We start from the raw sequence: 19,669 nt of genomic DNA on the forward strand, positions 1-19,669 counted from the left end.
TGAAATAAAAAACTACATGGTACATTCCAGGTCGGCTTTGGTTTCAAAAAGGTCACATGCACATCAGTGCACATTGGTAGCTATAAAACATTTACATGTATTCTATTTTGTATTATACACACACATCCTTATTTAAGTGCAAATTGACCACAAAATGCATTCCAGGGCAAATACCAGTTGATGTTAATTCCTACAGCCTGGAGCAACTGAAGTTTTCAGTATTGATGTACTATTGCAGCTGTTACCAATTTTTTGGTTGATTCAGGAATCAACCAGAAATTTTTAAAACTGGTATAATGGCTGTCTAGTTATTACCTACAACATGAAACCATGAAGATTCAGGAAGCAATCAGGATTGTTTTTATTAGTATAATAGCAGTCTGGTTATTATCTACAACATGAAACCATGAATAAAAACATTGGAAAGAACAATCTTGATTATTTAGCTTCCTTTCCTGTTACGGAACAGTATTGGTTTTACATTATAATAAAAATAATGATCCTTTATTATTTCTTTTAGGCAAAAATTTAGGAAGCAATTATACTTTTACATCGAGGATAAGGTTGCTTTCAGGCTTTGTAAATTTGCCCAAGAGAAACTTCCTCCCTTTCTGAACAACAAAAAATGTTCTGAATTCTATGCTAAGGCAGTGATTTACTCCAGGTTGACTAAGTCCTTAGAGTTAGGTGGTGTGCACCCCCGAGTCTCAAAAAAGCTTGAAGAATCCACCTTGAATCATTATTTATCCACTGGTGTTTATGAAGAGACATGTTCCAACTGGTATTAGTTAATACAGCCAGGAAAATTAACGTATCAGATAGAGCCATGAGTACTTCCCAGATAAAGAAAACACAAGTTTAGCTTCACTTTTGTTTTTGGAATGCAAATTTATACTGGTTGAGCATCCCAAATCTGAAAATCCAAAATCCAAAATGCTCCAAAATCCAAAACTTGCTCATTGGAGCATTCTGGATTTTTGGATTTCAACCAGTAAGCTGAAGTGCAAATCTAAAAAAGACCTGAAAATCCAAAACACTTCTAGTCCTAGGCATTTTGTGTAAGGGATACTCAACCGTAAATGCAGAACTGCTGAGTGCAACTGCAACAGAAACACTAAGATCCCTTCATAAATAATTTTCAGTTGGATGAAGGAGAACTCTAGCTATTACTGGAAGGTACAGACAGGACTACTATACATTTATTACACGTTTAGCTTTTGTAAGACAAAAAAATATATATATATTTGAAACAGGGTCTCACTATGTTGCCCAGGCGGGTCTCAAGCTCCTGGGCTCAGGCAGTCCTCCCACCATGGTCTCCCAAAGTGTACAGGTGTGAGCTACTGTGCCTGACCTAGGACAAAATATTCTTTCAAAACTAGCTAGCTAAAGGGATAATTTACTGGGCTGGGCACGGTGGCTCACGTCTGTAATCCCAGCACTTTGGGAGGCAGCAGTGGGCAGATCACTTTAGGCCAGGAGTTTGAGACCAGCCTAGCTAACATGGCAAAACTCCGCATCTACTAAAAATACAGAATTAGCCAGGCCCGGTGGCGGGTGCCTGTAATCCCAGCTACTCAGGAGGCTGAGGCACCAGAGTCACTTGAACCTGGTAGCGGGAGGTTGCAGTGAGCCAAGATTACACCACAGCACTCCAGCCTGGATGACAGAGCAACACTGTGTCTCAAAAAATAAAATAAAAAATAAAAAAATATAGAATTTACCATGGTATTTCCAATCTTTCTAAAGCCTCGGCAGTGTGGTGGTGGATATGATTAAAACAAAAGGGTTGAAAAACAGTTCTCAATCTCGTTTCTACTACCAGATACAAGACAAATATCATTCACATTCCCAAGGTGCGATGCTCCTGGCATGGTAGTGCTTTTCCACTCCTTTCTTTTCTACTCCATAAAGCACAATGGAAGGTGAGTGAGTGATTCCAATGTAAGAATAACCTGCAGTCCAGACCAACACAGTCAATTATTCATAGCATTTGACTCAGATTATCCTCATACTTCACAGCTGATCACAACACATTTTGGTGTCAACACCACTTCTGATGAGGATCTCTCATTCATTTAGTTCCTTACCTTTAGTCAAGGTCAATATTCTTACCTGCATTCATTATGATATATTTATTTATTTACATAACCAGTAGAAAGGAGATTTTAAAAATATTTATTACATTTGTTTCTAGAAATCATAGAAAATAAAAATTGATACAATTATGATATACAACTTTAGAAAGGCATATTTATCCTTTCACACCAGAGAAGTTTATGCAATGCCAGACATGGAAATACCAAAGCCATTGGTGACAAAGGGGAAACGCTACTGATAGAAGAAGCCCTTGTCCATTTTTATAGTTTTCTTCTCTACCATTATTTATTTTTGAGCAAATACTAGTCCAGTGGAAAGAGTTCTGAACATAAAAGGCACCTAGAGTAAAAATTAGACCCTTAACAAATAAAACAGCTGTACACGTTTACATTAAGAAAAAAAGCCCGGCCAGCACAGCTCACACCCGTAATCCCAGGAGTTAGCCTCGGCAACATGGCAAAACCCCGTCTCTACAAAAAATACAAAAATCACCTAGGCGTGGTGGTGTGCGCCTGTACTCCCAGCCACTCAGGAGGCTGAGGTGGGAGAGTCACTTGAGCCTGGGAGGTCAAGGCTGCAGTGCAAGATTGAGGATTGCAGCATTGCACTGCAATTCAGCCTGCGCTACAGAGTGAGATCCTGTCTCGAAAAAAAAAGAAGAAAGAAAAAGCGCCTATCAATGCATTGTTCCTGCAAGGCACTGATAATATAAATGCAAAAGCCACTGCAACTAAAAAGTCTATAATGCTTGCCTGAATCTAGTACATAAGCAGGATAATGACAATCACTTTTTGTTTATAAATTTGTAGATAATAAATCATTTAAATCAGCATGAGTACTGTATTTATATTTGTGGGTGGTGGCTCTCAAATTATTTATCCATAGTCCAGATTTGTTTAGTTGCATTTGCTCTGAAAATGAATTGTTGTATACTCCATCACAGATGTGTCAAATACTCCTGCTGTCTTTTGAGAGCGTAGCAAAACCTAAACCTGCTACTTTAAATCAAAGTCCTTTTTTTGTTGTAAAGCTGACATTGTACTATGATTTAAGCACCTGAAGTATATTTTGACCAATTTATATTCTGAGCTAAAATTGAGAACCTCAGGATTTGTGTACATGTACAAATACTGCAAATTATTTATTTAAGCTAATAAAAACTTAAAAAAATACAAATAATTTTTTATTACAAAGATTTGAAATCCATATATGAGTCTGAACTAAGACAAAAATGCACAGGGAGCCAGGAAGCAAATACTTGTGTGCATTTTTTAATCTGTGGACAAGGTACTGCTCAGCGAAGCCAGGTTGTATTCAGCTGCGTCTGGTTCTTGATACTGGTATCCATTTTTAGCACTTCTCGAATGGCCATGGTGGCATAAGTAGAAGGGGGTAGAGAAAAATCCATTTTCAGAGCCCTGTATTTGCCTTCTGCCAGGCAAGAAAGAAGAAAACAGTCAGAAAATGAAGGCAGCTGCAGACAGACCGGTGAGAGTCACATAATCTCTAAGCAAATACAAAGAACTGTGCTGCTTTCCTTAGACTCCACTTCCCAGGGGGCCTCAGAGAATGAGACCATGGAAGTAAGAGATCTGTGAGTGTGAACCTGCTGAAAGGTTACAGGAATTCTACCCAGGAACTTTCACAAAAGGGCAGATGACAGAAGAACACAAAAGAGAAATGCATGTAAAGTTAAAATAAATAAATAAATAAATTATGGCCTGGGAAAAAATGGAGAATTTGATGATGAGAATGCCAATTTAATTAATTAATTAATTTTTTTTTTTTTTTTGAGACAGAGTCTCGCGCTCTGTTGCCCAGGCTGGAGTGCAGTGGCGTGATCTCGACTCACCGCAGCCTCCACCTTCCAGGTTCAAGCAGTTCTCCTGCCTCAGCCTCCTGAGTAGCTGGGATTACAGGCACCCACCACCACGCCTGGCTAATTTTTTTGGTATTTTCAGTAGAGATGGGGTTTCCTCATGTTGGTCAGGCGGGTCTGGAACTCCTGACCTCAAGTCAACCTTTCGTCTCAGTCTCCCAACCTGCTGGGATGACAGGTGTGAACCACCACGCCCAGCCACCAATTTAAACTCTTCCTGAATTTTCACTCACCTTTGGTAACTCCCTGTGGGGCATGGGGAGAAACACTCCATCACCTAACATCACAACCATCTATAACATGCATTTGTTTTCAGGAGGATTTACTGGTTTTAATTACTAACTGCCAGTCATAATTGTGAAAGTAAGGTCATAAAACAACAATGAAATCATGGGTGGTGGTAGTGCTTGTAAGAGCAGTTTTCATAAAAAAAATTACATTTTTGTTTAATGAAACATTTCAAAGTCAATAGAGAGCTGATGACTGAGTAAACTTACCAGAAGCAAAAACTGGTGGTGGCTTCCCTTCTAGGTTGTCCACATCTGTGTTGAAAAGTGGAATTTTGGGATCATCATACGCAACGACTTCCCTTCAAAACATACGAATAAAGGTAAGTATGAATGTGAACTTTCATAGAAGGTACTAAGCCATTCATCATCATTTGTTTAGCAAGAAAAACACCTAAGTTTACTGTAAATAACTATAGTTAGGACTCTTGAATAACAGAGCAGGACCAGATTTTATACATAAGTTTTGCATATATATATATATATACACACATACACACACACACATTTTTTTTTTTTTTTTTTTTTTGAGATGGAGTCTCACTCTGTTGCCTAGGCTGGAGTGCAGCCTTGGCTCACTGCAACCTCTGCCTCCCGAGTTCAGGCGATTCTCCTGCCTCAGCCTCCCAAGTAGCTGGAATTACAGGTGCCCGTCACCACGCCCAGCTAATTTTTGTATTTTTAGTAGAGATGGAGTTTCACCATGTTGGCCAGGGGGGTCTCAAACTCCTGACCTCAGGTGACCCACCCACCACAGTCTCCCAAAGTGCTGATTACAGGCGTGAGCCACTGTGCCCAACTCAATCCAATTATATTCTATTAGTTATTTAAAAATGTACAACTGGGGCCAGGCATGGTGGCTTATGCCTCTAATCCCAACACTTTGGGAGGCCGAGGTGGGATGACTGACTAAGCCCAGGAGTTCAAGACCAGCCTGGGCAACATGGCGAAACCCCATCTCTTTATATTAATAATTAAAATTTTAAAAATGTACAACTGACAACCTTTTTTTTTTTAGATGGAGTCTCGCTCTGTCTCCCAGGCTGGAGTGCAGTGGTGCAATCTTGGCTCACTGCAAGCTCCGCCTCCTGAGTTCACGCCATTCTCCTGCCTCAGGCTCCCAAGTAACTGGGACTACAGGTGCCCACCACTATGCCCGGCTAATTTTTTTGTATTTTTAGTAGCGACGGGGTTTCACCGTGTTAGCCGGGACGGTCTCGATCTCCTGACCTTGTGATCCACCCATCTTGCCCTCCCAAAGTGCTGGGATTACAGGCTTGAGCCACCGCGCCCAGATGACAATTCTTTTTAAATTGAGAAGCAGTAAACTTCACTTTGTACAGCTGTGATCAAATTATTATGGCATTTACATTTTCTGCAGAGTAGGTGCCACAACCAACAACAGCTTGTTACTAAGGAGGAACAGTTCTCTGGAGTGGGGAAGACAAAATCCTACCATGTGGACCTCTTGCTTGTAATCCAGAGAGAAGAGGAGGGAAGAGAGATGCAGAAGAGAAGGAAATAGGGAATGAAATAATTTCCTGGCAATAGGCAACTAGTTCAGGATTTCATTTTAAAATCATCAAATAAACCTTTAGATAATACTGGGTATTAAAATTTGTTTTTGAGACAAGGTTTCGTTTTGTCACCCAGGCTGGATGGCAGTGGTGTGATCACAGCTTACTGCAGCCTCGACCTTTCAGGCTCAAGCAATCCTCCCACATCGGCCTCCCAAACAGCTGGGACTACAGGTGTGCACCATCACACCAAGCTAATTTTTGTAATTTTTTGTAGAGAAGGTCTTGCTATGTTGCAGAGGCAGGTCTCAAACTCCTAGGCTCAAGTGATCCTCCCACCTTGGGCTCCCAATAAAGTATTTTTAAACAAATGAATACAAGTATCTTTTCCTCTCTAGAAACATGATATTAAAACAACCAGAGCAGTGTTTGGAACTCACAGTTAATCCTAAGTAAGGTAATTTGCTCAGGGATAGCTCTGTAAGCAAATCTAAATTTTTAGAAATAGGAAAAAAGTTAACTGTGTATACATTTCTTCAATAATTCAGTGATGCCAACAAAATGTAAATGAACTCACTTTCCGTAACTGTTTATATTCAAAACAGCTTCTTTATTTCTTTTCTTTTTTTAGAGACATGGTCTCACTATATTGCCCAGGCTCGTCTCAAACTCCTGACCTCAAGCAGTCCTCCCGCCTCAGTCTCTCCGAGTCTCTGGGCTTACTTATTAGCCACTGTGCCCAGTTTAGCTTCATTTACTTCTTGATAATTTGAAAAATACAAAGTAGTAGCAGTAGTGTTCACAATAGTAATAATAACAATAACTAACACTTATGAAACACTTACATGCTGGTTGTAAGCACCAAAAAATACAGTCATGCAGTGCTTAACAACAGGGACATGTTATAACCCTTGTCAGGCAATTTCATCACCGTATGAACATCACAGAATGTACTTACACAAACACAGATGGTATAGCCTACTACATGCCTTGGTTATAGAGTACAGTCTACTACTCCTAGGCTACAAACCTATACAGCATGTTACTGTATTGAATACAGCAGGCAACCGTAACACAATAGTTAAGTACTTGTGCATCTAAACACAGAAAAGGCACAGGCTGGACATGGTGGCTCATGCCCATAATCCCAATGCTTTGGGAGGCTGAGGTGGGAGGATTGCTTGGGCCCAGGAGTTGGGAGGCTGCAGTAAGCCATGATTATGCCACTGCATTCCAGCCTGGGCGCAGAGAAAGAATCTGTCTCTATTAAGAAAAAAAAAGAAAAGAAAGAAAAGAAAAGAAAAAGAAAAAGAAAGAAAAACAAAAAGAAAAGGGAAAGAAAAAAGAAAAAAGAAAAAAGGTAAGGCCAGGTATGGTGGCTCACGCCTGTAATCCCAGCACTTTGGGAGGCCGAGACAGGAGGATCATCTGAGGTCATGAGTTTGACACCAGCCTGGCCAACAAGGTGAAACCCTGTCTCTACTGAGAATACAAAAATTATCCGGGTGTGGTGGCAGGTGCCTGTAATCCTAGCTACTCTGGAAGCTGAGGCAGAAAAATTGCTTGAACCTGGGAAGCAGAAGTTGCAGTGAGCCAAGATCGCGCCATTGCGCTCCAGCCTAGGTAATGAGTGTAACTCTGTCTCAAAAACAAAAAAAAACAAAAGAAAAAAAGGTAAGTAAAAATATGGTGTTATAATCTTATGGGACCACCATCATATTTGCAATCTGTCATTGACTGAAAATTCTTTGTGCAGTACATGACTCTACATAAAGTGAAGCAAAAGCTTACAACTGATATGGTAATTCAGTTCTATTTCATTCCAGATGATTACTCACCAGCTAACATTCTGAGGACGAATAATGATCTTTCGGTAGGCCCCTGACAAGGAATAATCTCGAATTTTGTGTCTCATGTTGTCAATATCAAGATTGTCAGCTGTGAGCATTTCCCTGTAGGCTTCTTGAACTCATATAAAATACAAAAAGTTAGTTGAAATGCAGCTTGTCAGTCAAGTTATCCTGAACTAGATTATAAATAGAGTAACATGTAAGTTCAGTTAGACTGCCCTAATAAAATTAGTCATCTTAATTTATAATCCAAAATCTGTTCCCTGGAATCAAAATTTAGTGACTTAGTAACTAGGACTACAGGGTGTACTGAGCTTTGGTTTGGCCAATTTGTAAGTTATTTTTGCAACCAGTCACAGGACCTGTGGTGTAAGGTTCCCAAGCCAACTACAAAAGGCCATTTCATCCAAAGTTACTAAACTACATTTTATATGGGCTGAGAGTTGGAAGACACCATATACAGAGACTTCAAACTCTCTCTGGAAGAGGCAGTTATAAATAAATGTATAAAAATAAGAGACCTTGGAAAACCATCTGCCTCACCCGCGCACCTGATGTAGAGTCTTTTTTATAGCATTCAAGAGAGACAGTTTTCCAGCCTCTGCTTGCAGTCAATGGGGAAATACTTCTTTGTGAGGCATGCAATTATTAGAAAGTTCTTCCTATTCCAAGCTGAAATCCATTTTCTTGTAACTTCTGTTGACGCTTTGGAACACAGTGGATTAACTGTCCTCTTTGACATATAGTCATAAGTACTGGATCTTTCAGCCATATCTTCTCTAGACCAAACATTGCTTCCCTTAGCTGTCTCTCCTTTAACATTTCTGTATTTCCCACAAACCTTTTATCTGCCCCAGGGTAACAGGCTCATATACAATAGTAACTCCAGATATTTTAAACTTTTTATACAAACTACTATCAAACTGGGCCTTTTCTACTGGCATTTGATCATTGGGCATAAACGTGGGAATTTACATTTATTCCTATTAAATGCCTTCTGCAGTTCTTTTTTTTTTTTAACATCTTACTAAATTATTTATTGCAAACTTGCCCCTCTATTACAACTTTTGCTAGTCTTCTACTCATTAACTAATGTAAGACATTGAATATGAACTGTCATACATATTGAATAAATTATTGGATGGATAAATGCAAATACATTGAAATTGTGTTTTTAAAATATTACAATAGAATATTATGCAATTCTTAAATACTTATTTTTCATATAATTAATATTGACTATTTTTCACAACTTGTAAATATAACAAGCAAATTTCTTTGTTCAAGTCACTCATAAAAAATATTGGCTAGAACAGGGTCCCTCACCACACACTAAGGACAAAAGGGATCCCTCAATCAAGCACTGTCAGTTACCAGGTGTGCATGTGTTACATACCCAGAAACCTGAAATATCACCCATCCAGTCTACAAATGGCCATCCTGGCTACAGGGTTTTCATGAACGGCTTTGTCAAAGGCATTGCTGAATTTATGTTCTAATAGGTACTGACAAAGTTCCTGATCCCAAAAGGTTTAAGAGAGAAGAGGAAAATAATGTTTTCTTCCTTATGATAGTTGATTTTGGGTGTCAACTTGACTGGGGTAAGGGAGACCCCAACAGCTAGTAAAACATGATTTATTTTCAGTGCTTCAGTAGGCACTGAGTTCAGCCTTCTTCTCAGAGGGAAATCCAGGTGGTGTGGCACTTGATTAGAGCGACCGGACTGTGCCGGGTGAGTTGGTGAGGGTGTTTCTAGAGGAGACTGGCATGTGAGTTGGTGGGCAGAGTGGGGAAGATCTGCCCTCAAGGTAGGTGCACACCTCCAATTGGCTCGGGGCCTGGATGGAACATAAAGGCAGAGGAAGGGTGAATTCTCTCCCTCTCCTTCCCAGAGCCAGATGCCCTTCTTCGCCTATCTCTGGATGTCAACTCCAGATTCTCTGGCCTATGCACTCTAGGACTTATACCAGTGGTTCCCCAGGTCTCAAGTCTTTGACCTCCAACTGAGAGTTACATCACTGGCTTCCCTGGTTCTGAGGCCTTCACACTTGGACTAAACCATGTTGCTGGCTTTCCCAGTTCTCCCATTTGCAGATGGCCTGTAGTGGGACTTCTCAACTCCACAATCAAGTAGGCCAGTTTCCCTAACAAATCTCCCCTTTCCCCCGCCCCCGCTTTTTTTTTTTTTTCTCTGAGACGGAGTCTTGCTCTGTCGCCGAGGCTGGAGTGCAGTGTTGTGATCTTGGCACACCATAACCTCTGCCTGCTGGGCTCAAGCCATCCTCCCACCTCAGCCTCCCAAATAGCTGGGACCTCAGGTGTGCACCATCAGGCCCGGCTAATTTTTGTATTTTTAGTAGAGACAGGGTTTTGCCAGGTTGCCCAGGCTGGTCTTGAATTCTGGAGCTTAAGCAATCCACCCATCTCAGCCTCCCAAAGTGTTGGGATTATAGGCGTGAGGCACCGCGCCTGGCCTATTTATTTTATTTTATAATTTCAACTTTCATTTTAGATTCAGAGGTAGAGTTTCTTAATTTAAATTATCCATGTGAATGCATCCCTTTCTGGGAGACTGTCATAAATAACCAAAGATTATATATGTTTGAAATAGTAGCTTCATTATGTTAAACTTGTTATAACTATTTACCCCATACAGGGAACTTACTTTTATGCTTTGGGTAGATAACATCAAAGCCAGGCAAAGGCATTACTACATCATGGATAGAGTAATTATTAACATCATCTTCCTCAATATAGGAGGCTGTGGCTGTAAATTCACAAGTGAACAACAAATTAAGAAAATAGGCAATATTGTTATGAACTCAATCTTCTAAAATTACACACATCTAAGCAAGTCAGAAGTACAAGTCGGTACAGATTCAGTGGCCTAGAAAGCTTAAAGAAATTATGCTGGGCACGGTGGCTCACTTGGCTGTAATCCCAGTACTTTGGGAGGTCAAGGTGGGTGGATCACCTGAGGTTGGGAGTTCAAGACCAGCCTGACCAACATGGAGAAACCACGTCTCTACTAAAAATACTAAAATTAGCCAGGCGTGGTAGCACATGCCTGTAATCCCAGCTACTCGGGAGGCTGAGACAGGAGAATTGCTTGAACCTGGGAGGCGGAGGTTGTGGTGAGTTGAGATCATGCCATTGCACTCCAGCCTGGGCGGCAAGAGTAAAACTCCTCTCAAAAAAAAAAAAGAAATTAAGCTGGGGCCAGGAGCAGCGGCTGATGCCTGTAATTCTAGCACTCTGGGATGCTGAGGTGGGCAGACTGCTTGAGCCCAGGAGATCCAGACCAGCCTGGACAACATGGAGAAACCCCATATCTACAAAAAATATAAAAATTAGCTGGGTGTGGTGGCAAACACCTGTAGTCCCAGCTACTCGGGAGGCTAAGGCAGGAGGATCACTTGAGTCTGGCAAATTGAGGCTGCAGTGAGCTGTGACTGTACCATGTGCTCCAGTCTCGGTGTTGGAGTGAGACTCTGTCTCAAAGGAAAAAAAAAAAAAGAAGTTAAGTTTGGATATATATCCTTCTGTCTTTTCCACTCTACCCAAGAAATAAAAATCAAGGACTTAGAATAAGTAAAAGAAATTGTTTTTTGTTTTTTGAGACAGGGTCTTGCTCTGCCACTCAGGCTAGAGTGCAGTGGTATGATTAAGGTTCACTGCAGCCTCAATCTCCTGGGCTCAAGTGATCCCCCTGTCTCAGCCTCCCGAGAAGCTGGGACTGTAAGTGTGTGCTACTATGCCTGGCTAGTTTTTTTAATTTTTTGTAGAGATGGGTCTTACTTTGTTGCCCTGGCTGGTCTTCAACTCTTGGGCTCAAGTGATTCTGCTGCCCTGGCCTCCCAAAGTACTGAGATTACACGTGTGAGCTACTGCACCAAATCTAAAGTAAAAATTTCAATGAAAATGGCCGGGCGCGGTGGCTCACGCCTGTAATCCCAGCACTTTGGGAGGCCGAGGCGAGCAGATCACGAGGTCAGGAGATCGAGACCATCCTGGCTAACACGGTGAAACCCCGTCTCTACTAAAAATACAAAAATTAGCCGGGTGTGGTGGTGGGCGCCTGTAGTCCCAGCTACTCAGGAGGCTGAGGCAGGAGAATGGCGGAAACCCGAGAGGCGGAGCTTGCAGTGAGCTGAGATACCGCCACTGCACTCCAGCCTGGGCGACACAGCGAGACTCCGTCTCAAAAAAAAAAGAATTTCAATGAAAATTTAAAAACATTTATCACTGAGCTGCATCCACATTTTTTTCAATGCCTGCTATTTAAAATCAGTTCCTCTATCCTTCCTAAATAATGTTAAGAAAACACTATGAAAAGCCACCATACTACAAAATCGTATTTGCAGTGGCATCATAAATGGATGCATTTCGCTAAAAAAACAAACAAAAAACAAACTTAGGAGGATGAAACACAGCAGCACCCAGGACATCAAAATACACTGGATGTGACCAACATGGCATGAGGGAAAAAAGCTAAATCAGGAAAAATAATTTAAAATTTCTGAACAGAGTTAGAACCTTAGTGGGTTTGTTTATAGGGTCTGCCTGCAGATAAGCCCACCATGTATTCAGTTAATAGATGGTAGCCTAGTATGCCAGACACACATAGAGTTTGGAATCAGATAGATTGAACTCTGAATCCCAGTTTCTTCTGTTTTTTTTTTTTAACTAGCTGTGGAACCTTGGGCAAGTGACTAAACCTCATCTGAAAAAGCAGAGAAAATACTTCACAGTAACACTGGGGCTTTAAAAGACACAGGTACAGGGCTTAGTGCCAAGGCCTGGCACACAGAACAGGCTTCACGGCAGATGGGGTATTAGGACTGTCTTGGGAACATTTTGGGCACAGCATATACTAAATGCCTATTCTATGTGAGTTTGAAGAAACTTTTTTTGTTGTTTTTGAGACAGAGTCTCCCACTGTCACCCAGGCTGGAGTGCAGTGGTGTGATCTCGGCTCACTGCAAGCTCCGCCTCCCCGGTTCACACCATTCTCCTGCCTCAACCTCCTGAGTAGCTGGGACTACAGGCGCCGCCACCACACCCAGCTAATTTTTTTTGTATTTTTAGTAGAGATGGGGTTTCACTGCGTTAGCCAGGATGGTCTCAATCTCCTGATTTTGTGATCCGTCCGCCTTGGCCTCCCAAAGTGCTGGGATTATAGGCATGAGCCACTGTGCCTGGCGACTTGAAGAAACTCTTTAAGGCTGGCTAACAAGAAACATCCAGAGGTGTACTTATTTGCTAGACCTAGAATGAAGTTTTGAAAGAGATTTCAGCCATCATTTAGCCCAAATACTATTTGAGTTGAGAGAAGGAAGGCCCAAAGAGAGGTGCTTACTCAGGCCAGGCACGGTGGCTCACACTTGTAATCCCAGCACTTTGGGAGGCCAAGGTGGGCGGATCACCTGAGGTGGGGAGTTTGAGTTCGAGGTGCTTACTCAAACCAGATGTACATTTTTTCTTTAAAGATACAGAAACAAACTAACCAATATAAGTTTGCATGGTCCCTTCATCTCAAGCTTACTAGACATCTTTTTTTTTTTTTAAGATGCAGTCTCACTGTGTCACCCAGGCTGGAGTGCAGTGGCACTATCTTGGCTCACTGCAACGTCTGCCTCCTGGGTTCAAGCGATTCTCCTGCCTCAGCCTCCCAAGTAGCTGGGATTATAGGCATGCACCACCGCACCCAGTTAATTTTTGTATTTTCAGTAGAAACAGGGTTTCTTCATATTGGCCAGACTGGTCTTGACCTCCTGACCTCAGGTGATCCACCCACCTTGGCCGCCCAAAGTGTTAGGATTATGGGCACGCCTCACCACATCTCTCTTTCTTAATTAGTAGCCAGAATGGACTTTAAAACCACTAGTGGCAACTAACTGAACCCTAGCTTGGTTGAGTAACGAAGACATTTGCCTTTTTACCTCCTTTGAGAACGAGGTCCCCCGGAACAGGTTTTAGTCCATAGTCTTCTATCCTCTTGCTTACCATGTTATTCCACACATAGCTTTGGTAGCTATGAATATACATTAAGCGATTATTTCTGGGTATCTGGAGGGAAGGAAAAAAAACAGGCAAGAAAACATATTCTAAATATAAAAAGTGCTGTACTTTTTTTTTTTGAGATGGGGTCTCGCTCTGTCGCCCAGGCTGGAGTGCAGTGGCACGATCTTGGCTCACTGCAGCCTCCACCTCCCAAGTTCAAGCAATTCTCCCACCTCAGCCTACCGAGTAGCTGGGATTACAGGGGTGCACCACCATGCCTGTCTAATTTTTGTATTTTTAGCAGAGACAGTGTTTCACCATGTTGGCCAGCCTCCACCTCCCAAGTTCAAGCAATTCTCCCACCTCAGCCTACCAAGTAGCTGGGATTACAGGGGTGCACCACCATGCCTGTCTAATTTTTGTATTTTTAGCAGAGACAGTGTTTCACCATGTTGGCCAGGCTGGTCTCGAACTCCGGACCTCAGGTGATCCGCCCAACTTGGCCTCCCAAAGTGCTGGGATTACAGGCGTGAGCCACTACACCCAGCCAAAAAGTGCTGTACTTTCTAAGATATCTTGCTTGTTAGTGGTAATCCTAGTATAAGAAACTTCTACTGTATTTATTTATTTACTTTTATGTATTTATTTTTGAGGCAGGTTTTCATTCTGTCGCCCAGGCTGGAGTGCAGTGGTGTGACCATGGCTCACTGTAGCATCAAACTCCCAGGCTCAGGTGATTCTCCCACCTCAGCCTCTTGAGTAGCTGTGACTACAGGTGTGCACCACCATGCCAGGCTAATTCTTTGAGTTTTCTTTCTAGAGACAGGGTTTTGCCATGTTGCCCAGGCTGGTCACAAATTCCTAGGTTCAAGCTATCCACCAGCCTCAGCCTCCCAAAGTGCTGGAATTACAGGCATGAGCCACTGTGCCCAGCCAAAACTTCTACTTTAATCTCTCATTTTTTCTTTTTCTTTTTAATCTCTCATTTTTATTTTTTTCTCCTTCTACTTTAATCTTTTTTTTTTTTTGATAAAAAGTCTCACTCCGTCACCTAGGCTGGAGTGCAATGACACGATCTCAGTTCACTGCAACTTCCGCCTCCCAGGTTCAAGTGATTCTCCCACCTCAGCCTTCTGAGTAGCCGGGACTACAGGTGCGCACCACTATGTCCGGATAATAATTTTATTTATTTATTTTGAGACAGAGTCTCGCTTTGTTGCCCAGGCTGGAGTGCAATGGCGCGATCCCGGCTCAATGCAACCTCTGCCTCTTGGGTTCAAGTGATTCTCCTGCCTCAGTCTCTCAAGTAGTTGGGATTACAGGCATCTGCCACTACGCCTGGCTATTTTTTGTATTTTTAGTAGAGACAGGGTTTCACCATGCTGGCCAGGCTGGTCTTGAACTCCAGACCTCAGGTGATCTGCCCGCCTTGGCCTCCCAAAGTGCTGGGATTACAGGCATGAGCCACCACACTAGGCCATAATATTTTAGGAAAAATTTACAAATTTGTATCGGGCCACATTCAAAGTTGTCCTGGGCTGCATGTGGCCCGCAGGCTGCAAGTTGGACAAGCCTGCCTTACATCAATGGCACAGTCTTCAAACTGAAGGAATTTACACACCAATTTTCAAGCTAACAGTGTTTTTTCTCCTGTAATTCCATGGATAAAGAGAGAACCTAAACGACTGAACTGACAACTAATTCCATGCGCCAAGAATTCTGCTTTGTTTGTGCATCTAGGAAAAGTAAAACTTAGGTTTAAGGGTTAAACTTTAACATTTGTTACGTTTAACTTTGTTGCCCGGGCTGGAGTGCATGGAGTCCTGGATTATACATATCCAAATACTGGTATAGGCTACTCTTGAATCACCATGATGAAACCAGACTAAAATGCAACTATTTAGACTGCTTACTGTTCAACACTTTTACTAAGGCAGTTTACAGTTCTGGTGATGGAATGATCAAGAAATGACTATACGATAGATTCTGAATTTCTCAAATACCAAGAGACTTAATGTAAACAGAATTTCCACTGAAGATTATGTTTTCCACATTGATGCTTTTCTTGTGCCCTCAATAAGTAATGCCCACATCCACCCCCTCATCACCACTCAGGGTCTGAACAAAGATTACTCAGGTGAAATACCTCAGAGATCACCTAAGGATCCTTATTTACCTTCTGCTCTTTCAAAACTTGGTAAAATCTTTCAGGATGAAATTTAAAAAGCATTACAACACCTTGAGCCATTGCCTGACTTCACAAATTGCACTCACTATGCCAAATGCAGAGACTATATTCTTCATTCCATATTTTGAAAGTCCTCGAAGCAGCTGCCCTTCCACACACCTTTTGACAGGTAGTTTTCTGAGGGCAGCAGCTGGGTCTTTGGTCTTTGCCCATTCTTCTCTGCATTTAACCAAGTAGCCCTTTTCAGCTGTGGGGGAAAAAAGCTAGGGTTAAATGACTTACCCAATAGACTTCCACAACTTAAAGTACACTTCACAGAGAACACAAAATTAGAAAATGTCATTTGAAATATAGGTGCTGTTTATAGCTTCCACTCATCCGAGGAAGTGTAAAGATAGGAAATATAGAAAGTTTACAGAACTATTTGGCTTTGTCAACGTACGATCACCAAAAGTAAAAGCTATTTAACTGTTAATTATCATAGCTGATTCAACATGACAAAAACACGGTAGTACTTTCTCCTCTCTTTTTCCATTGTAATGTCAAGTTTAACGGGTTACTTTCCTTTTTTTTTTTTTTTTTTTGAGATGGAGTCTTGCTCTGTGGCCCAGGCTGGAGTGCAGTGGCCGGATCTCAGCTCACTGCAAGCTCCGCCTCCCGGGTTCATGCCATTCTCCTGCCTCAGCCTCCTGAGTAGCCGGGACTACAGGTGCCCGCCACCTCGCCCGGCTAGTTTTTTTGTATTTTTTTAGTAGAGACGGGGTTTCACCGTGTTAGCCAGGATGGTCTCGATCTCCTGACCTCGTCCCGTCTCGGCCTCCCAAAGTGCTGGGATTACAGGCTTGAGCCACCGCGCCCGGCCTACTTTCCTTAAAATTAGATAATTTTATCTCTTTATAGTTTGCAAATGAACTACCCAAAGTGAGCATAAGTATTTTGACAATCAGTAGTTTAATCCTCTTCATTCAAGATGATTTTAGAGATACTTTTTGGAAAGTTTTGGTGACTTCTTCACACTGCAAATCCTCAAGGTGTTTTTGCCAAGTTCTTATATTCCATTACACTATGTTTTTAGTAAAATAACCACAAGTGAAATGTCTTAGATTCTTATACACTCAGATTTAATGAGTGAAGAAAAACATACATATTCATTTAAAAAATATATTTGTATTCAGTTACAAATTAATACACTGAACAAGCTAAAGAGCTAAAATAGAGGTTGGGTGTGGTGGCTCACGCCTGTAACCCTAACTCTGGGAGGCTGAGGTGGGCAGATCACCTGAGGTCAGGAGTTCGAGACCAGGCTGGCCAACATGGTGAAACCCTATCTCTACTAAAAACACAAAATGAGCCAGGCATGGTGATGCATGCCTATAATCCCAGCTACTCAGGAGGCCGAGGCAGGAGAATCACTTGAACCCAGGAGGCGGAGGTTGCAGTGAGCTGAGATGATGCCATTGCACTCCAGCCTGGGAAACAAGACTAAAACTCCACCTCAAAAAAAAAAAAAAAGCTAAACTAGGATATAAATTATAAATCTTAAATATACACATAAAACTGTTGAAAAATATAAACTTATACTTTTATTGTAAAAACAAGTAAAATACTGAAATAACGACCTCAATTTGCACAAATGCTTTTATTCAAAGCAATTTCATGAATACCTAGCCATACATTCTATTTATTTTCTTAACATGAATTTTATTCTCACCTCCAGAGCGGGGTTTCAATATTAAATCCATGACTTCTGTCCAGGAATTCTGTAGTATTGCTCTAAAATTAAATGACATTTATTTTACTAAATTTTGCATGAAGATAAACTTTATATGCACAAATCTTTGAAGAGTCAACAAATCATATTAACCATACACTGAAGCCTTGACCTCCCAGGCTCTAGCCTAGTGATTCTCCCACCTCAGCTTTCCCACCATCCCAACAGATGGCTGGGACTACAGATGCACACCACCATACCTGGCTAAGTTTTTAACTTATTGTAGAGATGGGGTCTCACTATTAGTCTTAAACTTTTGGGCTCAAGTGATCGTCCCAGCTTGGTCTCCCAAAGTGTTGGGATTACAGGCATGAGCCACTACACCTGGTCCAACATTATCTTATTAAACTTAAAAGTAAGCAGAAAATCTAGTATGATACAGATTTCAAATGTAAAAGAACTTAAAGTGCCAAAAGAACTTTTAAAAAAGAGAAAATGGAAAACACAATGCTTACCTGTAACATTTAATATCATTTCAGTTTAAAAATGTGATAATAGTATAAATACTACCTAGTCATGCTTTAAGTAGTTACACATGGTATTATTTATTGATTGAGGTGGAGTCTCACTCTGTTGCCCAGGCTGGAGTGCAATGGTGTGATCTCGGCTCACTACAACCTCTGCCTCCTGGGTTCACGCCATTCTCCTGCCTCAGCCTCCTGAGTAGCTGGGACTACAGGCAACTGCCACCATGCCCAAATAATTTTTGTATTTTTTTTAGTAGAGATGGGGTTTCACCATATTGGTCAGGCTGGTCTCGAACTCCTGACCTTGTGACCCACCCGCCTTGGCCTCCCCAAGTGCTGTGATTACAGGCGTGAGCCCCTGTGCCCAGCTCACATGGTATTATTTATATAAATCACAGTTAAGTCTTTATGTGTGAAAACTTGTTTGAAACTTCTCAAAAGATTTCTCCACGTTAATACCTTCTTGCCCAGGCAAACAGAAAGAATAAATACGATTTACTCTTCTTTATTATTCTTGTCAAAATGGAAATATCTATATATTTGATGATTATAAAAGTTATATGCTTTTTAAAAATTTATTTGTTGAGACAGTCTCGCTCTGTCGTCTAGGCTGGAATGCAGTGGCGTGATCTTGGCTCGCTGCAACCTCTGCCTCTTGGGCTTAAGCAACTCTCCTGTATCATCCTCCTGTGCAGCTGGGACTACAGGCTGCGTCAGCATGCCCGGTTATTTTTTTTTTTTGAGATGGAGTCTCATTCTGCTGCCCAGGCTGGAGTGCACTGGCACGATCTCAGCTCACTGTAACTTCTGCCTCCCGGGTTCAAGCGATTCTTGTGCCTCAGTCTCCCAAGTAGCTGAGATTACAGGTTGGAGCCACCATGCCTGGCCAATTTTTGTATTTTTAGTAGAGATGGGGTTGTGCCATGTTGGCCAGGCTGGTCTGAATATTTGGCCTCACGTGATCTGCCTGCCTCGGCCTCCCAAAGTGCTGGGATTACAGGCACAAACCACTGTGCCTGGCCAATTTTTGTATTTTTAGTAGAGACGTGGTGCCTATGTTGCCCGGGCTGGTCTTGAACTCCTGGCCTCAAGCAATCCTCCCACCTTGGCCTCCCAAAGTGCTGGGATTACAGGCACAAACCACTGTGCCTGGCCAATTTTTGTATTTTTAGTAGAGACGAGGTTTCACCGTGTTGGCCTGGATGGTCTCGAAATCCTAGCCTCAAGTGATCAGCCCACCTTGGCCTCACAAAGTGCAGGGATTATAGGCATGAGCCACCATGCCTGGCCTATACATGCTTTCAAAAAACCAAACGGTACGTAAGAAAGGTTACGTGTTATTCAATCTCTAGGAAATTAAACACTGTTAACAGAGTATATTTTTGTTGGCGAATCTTTAAGTGTATGTAATTCTTCCTTTAATTTTTACTATACTATTGCTGTACAGAAATTATATTTTGTGTATTATATCTATTTCTCATCTTGGAGTCATGTTTAGAAGGACCCTTCCCTATCAAAAGAATATAGGAATCCCCTTCTGGCCGGGCGCGGTGGCTCAAGCCTGTAATCCCAGCACTTTGGGAGGCCAAGACGGGCGGATCACGAGG

General features: G+C 41.9%; 1 protein-coding gene across 1 annotated transcript in view; it reads right to left on the reverse strand.

The window, feature by feature from the left end:
- Positions 1 to 2,116: 2,116 nt before the first annotated feature.
- PUS7 (pseudouridylate synthase 7 (putative)) overlaps positions 2,117 to 19,669 on the reverse strand; it is a 79,918-nt gene continuing 62,365 nt past the window's right edge. Inside the window, exons 10-16 of the mRNA XM_011956857.1 lie at positions 17,536 to 17,597; positions 15,911 to 16,071; positions 13,576 to 13,702; positions 10,299 to 10,400; positions 7,622 to 7,751; positions 4,477 to 4,568; positions 2,117 to 3,531 (exon numbers count right to left, since the gene is read on the reverse strand). Coding sequence (XP_011812247.1) covers positions 3,395 to 3,531; positions 4,477 to 4,568; positions 7,622 to 7,751; positions 10,299 to 10,400; positions 13,576 to 13,702; positions 15,911 to 16,071; positions 17,536 to 17,597 — 811 coding nt within the window. The 3' untranslated portion in view covers positions 2,117 to 3,394. The remainder of the gene's footprint in view (positions 3,532 to 4,476; positions 4,569 to 7,621; positions 7,752 to 10,298; positions 10,401 to 13,575; positions 13,703 to 15,910; positions 16,072 to 17,535; positions 17,598 to 19,669) is intronic.

This window comes from Colobus angolensis, unplaced genomic scaffold (genome assembly GCF_000951035.1).
Source record: "Colobus angolensis palliatus isolate OR3802 unplaced genomic scaffold, Cang.pa_1.0 Scaffold427, whole genome shotgun sequence".
Lineage (NCBI taxonomy): Eukaryota > Metazoa > Chordata > Mammalia > Primates > Cercopithecidae > Colobus > Colobus angolensis.